Genomic DNA, 10,816 nt, shown 5'->3' with positions numbered 1-10,816 from the left:
CTTTCGCACCATTTGTACGAAGTCCTTGGAGTTCTGGGGGGACAGGCCCTGCAGCTGGCAGGTACATGCTTCCAGGGAAGACGCGTGAGCCACAATCAGGATGTTATTTCCTGGGGAAGAAAAGCAAGGACTGGGGAGACCATTTCCTTCTTCCTTCTCTCCTTCCTTTTAAAGATTTATTTATTTATCTGAGAGAGAGAATCTTCAAGCAGACCCCCCACTGAGCGTGGAGCCCAGTGTGGGATGCTTAACCGACTGAGCCACCCAGGCACCCCTGGGAAGACCATTTCTATAAAGACCTATATAAACTTTGTAAATATGGGAGGTCAAATGTTCCAGGGAGGGACAGACATCCTAAAAAAATGAGACAATTTGACCAAACAATATTTTGAAAGGCTTTGTATTTCTAAGGCAGCCTAATATTGTTTTAAAAAAATAACCTTTTAATCTGAAAATAATTATGGATGCACAGGAGGCTATAATTATGTATATATACAGTATGTAAATATAGACAATGTGTAAAATTACATCTCATATATATTTATGACATTGCATAATATGGGTACACACAAACATGGATAAACATTATGTGTGTATGTAGTATACAGTGTAGCATATAGTACATATACTATACTATATTATACTGCATTGTAGTATATATACTATAGGCACAGCTGGGAGGTCCCACATACCAGGCATCTGACCTCCCCTAGTGGGAACATCTTGCCTACCTATGGTACTCTAGCAAAATCAGGAAATTGGTGCTGGTGTAATGCAGTTTACTTTCTCTATCACGTGTGAAACTCTTTGTAAACACCACAATCAAGATACAAAACAATTCTGTGTCTACAGGGCTCTCTGCTACTTCTTATAATACAGTTTTCAATGCTGCCACCTTAGAACTGGGAGCACTTGATACTTTCTAGCTGATAGACTATGCTAGCGAGTATCTTTACAGTGGGGAGCACAGGAGTAGTAAATGAAATGAGTGGTTTATCACTGTTAATTGTGACAATACTGCTGACCGGGGCTCTCCACGGGTAACATTTTGGTGTGTGTAATACAAGTTTTTGCTCTATGAAGATAACTTAAAAAGCAGTGGAAATGTGCATATACTTTCGGCATCTTTTTTTTTCCCTAAATATGGATGGTGACTAGTCTTAGGTATCATTAAATATTTGAGTTCAGTGTTTATCAAATACAGTGACAGACTGGAGTCTTCCAGAACACCGCTCTTGGTCAGTGGTAGCAGTGACTGTGTTGGTGAAGGTATGGGTGTCCATGCTCCTGGGTCAAATCCTGGGCAACAACAGTGTTAGGTTAAGAAACGTCTGGAAATTTTAACAGGGAACTTCCTTCATAGAGTGCAAGATAAACAGATGTAGTGCAGAATTCTAAATGCTTTCATATAGCAACTAAGTCTTGTATATTCCCATGGCATATCTACCATTTACTAGAGAGAATATTACAAATTTAACATGAAAGTATCTATAAGAAAAGTCTTTCCTTCTTCCTTACTAAGCAAGTCTGCTAAATCAAGTTGCAACAGCTTGAATAGCTTACAGACTGCGAGGGAGGAATGACTACATAATTAATTAGAGAGTCCAAAATGATATCACCTACCTTTACTTTTACACTCACTTATTATTTCTTTTGTCACTTGGAAACTTCTACTAATGTAAGTGTCATAGGATTCTGAAACCACTAATTTGCTGACTGGAATGTGAGGTCTGTAAGAGAAGAAATGAACAAAGGTGATGAAAACATTTTGATCCCAAGACAAAGCAACTGCTAGAATTCTAAACTTTTATTTCAAGACCTTTCTAGAGTTCCCATAGTTCTGTTTACCCATTTCCCTAGAAAGGAGGGAGGTAGAGAGAAAGAGTAGTTCCACTCTATGGAAGTGGGGTCGAAATGTACAGAATGTGCAGAAATCAAGGCCGTGCATGCAAGGTGTCTCAGTGACTGGTGGAAAAGGGAAACCGTACAGGTGCCACTTGTGGGTTAACTCATGAGCAGTTTGACTAATTTTCTGACCATCAGCGCTGGGTCATGCAGCTAACAGGAAGCAAAGCAGAGTTAGATCTCTTTATAGATCACCAGAGATTTCCCAAGCCCCTCTTTTCTAGCCTTATACACCATAAGCTGTAAGAATAGGTTTTGTTTATTTTTGAAGTTCTTCCCAGTTTTATTGGGATAGAATTGCTGCTTCACGTTGTAGAAGTTCAAGGTATAAAAGTGTTGATCGGGTCTACCTATTGTTATAAAATGATTTCCACCACAGTGTTAAGCTAACATCTCCATCAGGTCACCTAATCACCGTTTCCCCTTTTGTGGTGAGAACATTTAAGATCGACCCTCCTCTCGGCAACTTTCAAGTATACAATACCATATTATTGACTAATTACCATACTGTGCAGGTGATCCCCAGAACTTGTAACTAGAAGTTTGTATCCTTTGACCAACGTCTCCCCATTTTACCCAGCCCCCAGTCCCTGGAAATCCCCCTTCTGCTGTTTCTCTGCGTTTGGCTTTTTAGATTCCACATACGAGTGATACCATGTGCGGGTATCTCTTCGAGCTCCTGTATTCATTTCCTTTGAATACATACCCAGAAGGGGGATTGCTGGATCATATGGTAGTTCTATTTTTAATTTTTAAAGGAATCTCCATATTGTTTTCCATAGTGGCTGCACCAGTTTACATTCTCACCAACACAGCTCTTGTCTTTTTGAGGACAGCCATTCTAACAGGCGTGAGGTGGTATCTCTTTTTTTTTTAAAGATTTTATTTACTGATTTGACAGAGAGAGATCACAAGTAGACAGAGAGGCAGGCAGAGAGAGAGAGAAGCAGGCTCCCCGCTGAGCAGAGAGCCCGATGCGGGACTCGATCCCAGGACCCTGAGATCATGACCCGAGCCGAAGGCAGTGGCCCAACCCACTGAGCCACCCAGGCGCCCGTGAGGTGGTATCTCAATTGTGGGTTTTTTTTCCTTTTTATCCCCCCACTCATATGTGGAATTTTTATTTTTTAGTTCAAAATAGTTTATTTTTTTAAACTTTATTTTTCCAGTGTTCCAGGATTGTTTATGCACCACACCCGGTGCTCTAGTGCAGGCTCACCCAACACCCCATCCCCCTGCCCTCCAAAACCCTCAGTTTATTTCTCAGAGTTCACAGTCTCTCATGGTTCATCCCCCCCCCCCGCCCCGATTTCCCACACCTCACTTCTCAATTGTGGGTTTAAATTGCATTTCCCTGATGACTAGTGATGCTGACATCTTTTCCTGAACTTGTTAGCCATTTGTATGTCATCTTTGGAAAAATATCTGTTAAATTCTCCTGCCTTTTGTTTTGTTTTGTTTTTTAAATATTTTTAAAATTTATTTGACAGAGATCACAAGTAGGCAGAGAGGCAGGCAGAGAGAGAGGGGGAAGCAGGCTCCCCACGGAGCAGAGAGCCCGATTAGGGCTCTATCCCAGGACCCTGAGATCATAACCTGAGCCGAAGGCAGAGGCTTAACCCACCGAGCCACCAAAAGCGCCCCCTTCTGCCCATTTTTAAATTAGATTTTTTTTTTTTTACTCTCGGGTTGTAGGAGTTCTTCATATGTTTTAGATATTAACCCCTTATCAAATATATGATTTGCAATATGCTGTCCTCTTTTGTAGGTTGTTTTTCATTTTTTGGATTGTTTCTTTTGCTTTGCAAGAACTTTTTAGTTTGATGGAGTTTCACTTTATATGGTTTCAGTTCTTATGTATAAGTCTTTAATTCATCTTGAGTTAATTTTGTCATTGGTATATTTGCATGGTGTTATCCAATTTTCCTAATACCGTTTATTGAAAAAACTATGGTACCTCAGTGAGTATTTTCAGCTCCCTTCTCAAATGTTAGCTGAACATATATTTGAGGATTTACTTCTAGGCTGTCAATTCTGTTCCATTGGTCTGTGTCTATTTTTATGCCAGTACCATACTATTTTGATTAGTACAGATTAGTATAGTTTGAAATCAGGAAGTGTGATGCTTCCAGCTTTGTTGTTCTTTGTTGGGTTTACTTTGGCTATTTAGGATCTTTTGTAGTACCATACAAATTTAGGATGGTCTTTTCTATTTCTGTGGAAAACACCATACAGAGATTTTGAGAGGGATTGCCTTTAATCGAGAGATGGCTTTGGGTAGTATGGACATTCTAATACTATTCTTCTGATCCATGAACATAGGATATCTTTCCATTTGTTTGTGTCTTCAGTTTCTTTCATTGGTCTGGTATATTTCAGTATACAGGATCCTTCACCTCTTTCCTTGATTTTATTCCTAAGTGGTTTTTTTTTGTTTGTTTGTTTTCGATGCTATTGTGAATGGGATTGTTTTATTTCTTCTTCAGACATGTTGTTACTACATAGACAAATTATTTCTGTATGTTGATTTTTGTATCCTGGCACTTTACTGAGTTTGTTGACTAATTCTCATAGCCTTACAGTGGAGCCTTTAGGATTTTCTATATATAGAATCATATGCTCTACGAAGACATTTTTACTTCTTTCTTTCCAATCTGTATGCCTTCTATTGCTTTTTCTTGCCTGACTGCTCTCAATACTTTGTGAATGGGCCTTGTTCCTATCTTAGAGGAAAAGCTGTCAATCTTTCACCTTGAGTTTGATGTTAGCTGTGGGCTTCTCATATATGGCCTTTATTATGTTTTGGTATATTCTTTCTATGCCCAATTTGTTGAGCATTTTTATTATTAAAGGATGGGGTATTCTGTCAAATGATTTTTCTTCATGAGTTGAGCGTATGATTTTTAACTTTCATTCTATAAATGCAGTATGTCATATATTGATTTTTGTATGTTGAACCATCCTGGCATCCAAGGGATAAACCCCATTTGATCACGGTATATGATTCCTTTAAGGTGCTGTTGAATTTGGTTCACTAATATTTTGTTGAGAATTTTTACATCTATATTTATTAGGAGTATTGGTCTACGGTTCTCTTTTCTTACAGAGTCCTTATCTCTTTCCTATAGAATACTTACCTGGCTTTGGTATCAGGGTAACGCTGGTCTTATAAAATGAGTTTGGGGAGTTGTAAGGATAGATTTTGAATGCAGATATTAGGTCCACTGGATTTGTGAACTTATGAAATCACCAGTCTTTTATTTTTCTTATTTTGAACTCAGACTATACAACTGGAAATAGGAAAAGCTCAGGGAACACAGAGATGCAGAGAACCAGCTTCTGCGCTTGGGGAGTTCTCAGTGTGTGGCTGGGGTGTGCAGGCTCTTCGTGCAAATGGTAATTATGAACACTGTACAAAGGCCTGTAAGAGGATGACCAATGCAGGGCTCTCCCATCTTGGTGACACGGCATGTCTTCACTCTCAGCCACTGCTGTCTGCTCCCATCTCCCTGTACTACTTGGAGTTGCTAGTCTATGAGATGTGTATCTTGTCTTTGAGTACAGCTATATCGTATTTTCTGTCTCATCTTTCATCGTTGGTGTTTAGTGGATGGTGGATGGAGGTGGTTGTGAGTCCTCAAAGGGAAGTCACACGGCATCTTGATCAGAACACGTTACTGCTGCTACCACTAACCACAAAGATTTATTGAGAGGTTCCCATGTGTCAGGCTCTGTGCAAAGTGACTGACTTGCATGCTGTGAATATAGCCCCCCTAGCAACCCTTTTGCAAAATCCTGTTCATGGTTGACAAAACTAAGGCTCAGAAAGGCTAGAGAGGACTTGCCTCTACTTATACCATTAGCAACTCTTGGGCCTGGATTTGAGTCTGGTCTGAGATCACTACCTGTAAACCCGGAGGCATTCTGGATGATTTCGACAGTGCGCCACCCCCAAGGCAGCCCTTCTGTGCACTTGGGTTTACTGTCCAGAGAGGAAGAATGGCATTCTCAGTGCCATCCCCATCCATCTGAAGGAAACCCACACTCCTTGAAATCACATTCCCTCAGCAAGCATACTTCTCCTAGGAGACAAACTTCTGAGTCTCACAACACCCCAGGGGACAGAAGGAGATGTGAATCACCACTTTTAGGGATGGAGCTCATTGTTCTGGAGCAAACCCTTTTTTCCATCCCCACCTCCTGTCTAGTTCCATTACCACTTACATCACCTGGTCTCCCAGGAGCCCAGCACAATGACAAAAGGCCACTTTGTATGGCTCAGGGAGTCATCTCCATGGTGAGACCATGGTCATATCTGAGATTTGCAGAAGGGAAGAGCAGGTAGATGCTGGGATCCGGTTTCTCCAGGTCAGCTCTTGCCTTTGGCAATTCTTGCCTTGAAGTGGAACCTACAAAAAGCTTCTGTGGTTGAACTAGTTCTGATGGGGGGAGGCCAGAGTCCAAGCTTCCTCACTGCCATCTGCAGCAGGCATGGCGCTTCTAGAGCTCAGAATCAGGTAGGCCTCCAACCACCAGCTAGACCTGGGTGCTCATCAGGTAGCAGTCCTAGAATAGGATTCATCCTGGTACAAGCTCTACTCCCAACCTTGCTTTGACCTAGGCTATACTGTGGGCTTCTGCCTTGAGCCACACACCAAAGTATGATTCACAGCCCCCTCTAACACTCCAGACTCACGCCCCATCCGCACACCATTCCCCTAGCACCTCTAGTTAGAGCCCTGTTCTGAAGCCCAATCCAACTGGTGTGTGTGTGTGTGTGTGTATACACACACACCATATATATATAAAATATATATTAAATATTTTATATATATATATATTAAAAAATATATATTTTGTCTTGATCCTTCTGGCCCAGCTCCCTAAGACTGGGACTGCTTTCAACACCCAGCCCCCAGGCTTGGTCTTGGGGCCTGTGAATGACACCTGGGTATTAGTCACTGGGCTGGATTTTCCTTAACCTACTTCCATCCCTCCTCCTCCTTGTTCCAAGGTGAGGGGACTCTCCAACTGGGGCTTGCTTGATGTATAATACCCTATCAGTCCTTGCCCCTCTGCCCACCACATTTACTCAACCATTTGGGCATCACTACTTGCTTCAAAAGGTTGGCACACTTGGCATAAATGCACAGGGACTTTAACTCCAGGGCATGTGCCTCTCCCATGCTTTATTGTTGATGTTGACTTTCACAATTAATTTATAGTATTAGAGGCTTAATCCTTTTCTCCCTCTTGTATACAAAGTGGTTGAACTGAATTTCGATTTACTGTAGAACAAAAGAAAAATCTGGAGTAAGGACCAGGTCCTGGCCCCCAAGTTCCTGGTGTTCCTTCTTCTGCTTGTACTACTATTGCTGCATGTGTCTGCATGTGCAGTGAAAGGCTCAGACAGGATGATTCTGGAGAACTTTGTAAATGAGCTTGGGAAGATGGGCAGGATGCAGTTAAGGGGGTGAATTATGGCCCAGGTTGGCTGGGAGATGCTGAGGGGGAGTGAATCAAGAATGTCATTTCACCAATGTTGACAATAACTCACCCTCTTTCCAGCCCAAAGGGATGAGGGCTGTTGGCACGGGGACAATAATTGATTGCCATTTCCCCCAAAGGATGGAAAAACAGTTGCCATAGGGGAGATAGGGCAAAATGTGAAATGTGATTGAGCCTTGAACAACATGGGTTTGAACTGTGTGGGTCCATTTATATGTGGATTTTTTTTTTTTTTGGATAAGTACAGTTGAGTACTATAAATTATTTTCTTTTGTCTAGCTTACTTTATTGTAAGAATATGGTATAGAGTACATAAACATACAACATACGTGTCCCTTGCCTATGTTATTGGTGAGAATCCTGGTGGACAGTAGGTTATTAGTTGTTGAGCTTTTTGGGAAATCTAAAATTGTATGTGAATTTGACTGTGTTGGGGGGTCAGCATCCTTCACCCCCTGTGTTCAAGAGTGAATTACTAGTAGGGGATCTGATTGATTGGTTTAATCTTATTTTTGAGGAATGCTAATTCCTTTAAGCAGGTAGCACACATTAATTCATTTATGGGGTCATCTGAAGTTTTATTTACAGAAAAGGAAAATGAATTTGGAAAAAAAGATATTTTCTTCTATCTTTGCCAGAAGCTCACATTGCTTCATCTGTGGTTTGGGCAGGTATTTGAAATGAAAGGTCACAGGATATCACAAGAAGGAAATTGCTGTTTGGTCGCTTGCTTTAAATCCTGCCTTAAGAAATAGGAACTTAATTCTCCTCTATAATGGGCATGAATATCCCTTCTCAGGGACATTTTACAAACACCCGAGTGGAGTTTTGAGAGTTAAGAATTCACCAGTAATAATGTTGTTACACTAATGGCTTACATGAGAGTTATTCATTTGTGATCCATCTACGCACACTTCTTTCCTTTTTACTCCCAGCACCGTCTAGTCTCACAGAAAAAGCAAAGGACTAGGAATGGGGAGACGGTAAAGCGATTAGATTACACGTGCTCAATGCGCAGAAAAGGATCAGTCCAGGTTATAGTTGTTGCTACCGTCACTGTTCCGTGTCCTCACTAAATAGAATGACTTTCGTCTGTAAGAGAGGACAAGTGGCTTGCCTGTGTTTTGGGGTGACAGCAATAATAAATGAAGATCGAGAGAATTAAGAATGCTCTGGAAAAAAATGAAAAAGGAAAGTCCAAGGCAAGACCCTGTCCTTTCCCTCAAACCCCCCCCCCCCCCCCGCCACAAGCTTCTGGAACTGCATCAGGCTTCGCTGGTGGACAATCCTGGAATGCAAAATGGTTTTATCCTTCACGGAAAGAGACAGAACGAAGTCAGGAAAGCCCAGTGCGCACACGGGGGGCGCTAAGTATGAGGGAATGCTGGCTTTTTCGGTTGTGGTCTTTGAAATGATCACTTGACTCCCACCACTATGGACAACTGCGCATGGGCTCTGCCTGGTCCTCCGTCTCCTGAGTCGGCCTGACCTGGTGTAGAAAAGTACTTCCACTCTGACTCTGGGAGGCAACAGCCCAGAGGGTTACCTGTAGGTTGTATCCACACTCAGGTTGGCGGCCGCTAGCTCTGATGGAGGTATCCACGCAGGTAAGGTGTTCCCAGGAACCCATTTCGTCCACTCAAATAAGCCAGGCTCTACACGGATCTTCAGGTGGTTTTCTTGTTGTAAACCTTAGATGTGAAAGGAAAGGAAGATGAAGGAACAGGCAAAACTTGTATAAATTCTGGTCAGTCTCTTTTCTGCATGGAAGGTGGCAGCACGGGGGTTCGGTCAAGGGTTTCTCATTTCCACGTGTGACAAACAGACGAGCTTCATCCTCTGGCCCCGGCAACAGGATGGATGCTGGCTTTAGGGGGTCTCTGACTGAAGGAACACAAGTCATTACCTGTGTCATGTATTCACTTCTCTGACGACTAGACTGGCTTTTCCTAAGGGAAGTCCCAAGACCGCCTTACTGAGAAACTTCAGAAATTCTCTTAGCATCCTCTGCCCCACAACAGCTGAAACTGTTTTTGAATATCATGGCAACTATTCACTTTCTCGACCAGGAAATCCAATTTTGAGTATTTCCAAGTGCCAGTGCACAAGTCCTGCATTTTCTCGAAGGGTAATTACCCTCAGAGTAGGACTTGTCCCTGTTGAACTTTCTGTATAATGCTTTTAGCCCAAGTGTTTTAAAATAAGATATTTTATATATTAAAATATATTATTTATTTGACAGAGTGTGAGAGAGGGAACACAAGCAGGGGCAGTGGGAAAGGGAGAACCAGGTTCCCACCGAGCGGGGAGCCTGACGTGGGACTCGATCCCAGGACCCTGAGATCACAACCTGAGCTGAAGGCAGATGCTTAACTGACTGAGCCACCCAGGTGCCCAAAGTATTTTAATATATAAATGCATTCTGGTTTACTTAAGGAATGGAAGTCTCAAAGGAAGTGTCCATTCTTCTCTGGCTTGGCTAATTCTGGCTCATTCATTTGTTTGGTATAAACGAATAGTTCCACTCTGTTTCTACTGGTTTTCCTTCCAGTGAAATGAGAGCGGAGATCCCTGTAACTCAAGCTTCCCCAGATTTTAGGGTGAAAGTTGAGTATCTTTATAGCAATGGTGCTTCTAAAGCCATCCAATTAACTACAGAAACAGGGATGATTAAGATTTGTAGATACTCAGGAGCACCGTTGCTATTATAAACAAGAAGCAAACCGAGCAGAGTGGGAGGAAATGATTTCACTGTTTCACTGTTAAGAAAAAAAAAAATCACATGCTGTAGGCTCCAAATTATTGCCAGACAACGATATTTCACAAGCCTACCGTTCATCCAAGAGGGCTTTACATTTTCAAGCAAAAAACGATCTTTATACCTTCTTTCATCTCATTTAATGCCACCAGAGTATGATTTGGGGATGCTTGCAAAGATAGCTTCCAAAAGAATCACGGCTATAAATTCCACATTTGAAGCTTCCCATTGGCTAATGTCCCACAAGTCTAGGATAGTCTAGCTGTAGGGCTATCTGGAGGCAGGTGGATGGATTTGTGGACCTTTATGGCGTCTAACCTTTCAAGATGTTGTATGCAGTCTGCACGCAGCGCAGGGATGGGGAGCAGTAGACGTGGTCGATGATGGTGTTGCTCTCCAGTAAGGCTTCCCCTGCAACAGAACACAAAGAACAACCAGTTTGCTGGGTTTAGGCAGCCTCCGCTGGAGCTCCGCGTGGGAGCAGGCGGCAGGCAGACCCTGCAAACCCCCTTTTCGGTGGGGGCTCACACACAGCTGGTATCGTTAGCTTGGTTTCCAAGACCCCCCTCCCCTCCCCGCCTTGTCTTTTTCTTCCCTTCTCTCTGGTGCTAACAAACAGGAAAATATCCATCTAGGAGAGATGCA

General features: G+C 42.4%; 1 protein-coding gene across 3 annotated transcripts in view; it reads right to left on the bottom strand.

Annotated features, from left to right (window-relative positions):
* UBASH3B (ubiquitin associated and SH3 domain containing B) overlaps window positions 1-10,816 on the bottom strand; it is a 133,337-nt gene that overhangs the window by 2,638 nt on the left and 119,883 nt on the right. For 2 of the 3 annotated variants that reach the window (XM_032868761.1, XM_032868763.1), the window contains exons 10-13: window positions 10,490-10,582; window positions 8,960-9,104; window positions 1,624-1,730; window positions 1-110 (exon numbers count right to left, since the gene is read on the bottom strand). In XM_032868761.1, coding sequence (XP_032724652.1) covers window positions 1-110; window positions 1,624-1,730; window positions 8,960-9,104; window positions 10,490-10,582 — 455 coding nt within the window. The remainder of the gene's footprint in view (window positions 111-1,623; window positions 1,731-8,959; window positions 9,105-10,489; window positions 10,583-10,816) is intronic. The other variant, XM_032868762.1, reaches the window with a different exon arrangement.

Source organism: Lontra canadensis, unplaced genomic scaffold (assembly GCF_010015895.1).
Source record: "Lontra canadensis isolate GAN:19392208 unplaced genomic scaffold, GSC_riverotter_1.0 scaffold36, whole genome shotgun sequence".
NCBI classification, from domain to species: Eukaryota; Metazoa; Chordata; class Mammalia; order Carnivora; family Mustelidae; genus Lontra; species Lontra canadensis.
This window is presented reverse-complemented; position numbering and strand designations above follow the sequence as displayed.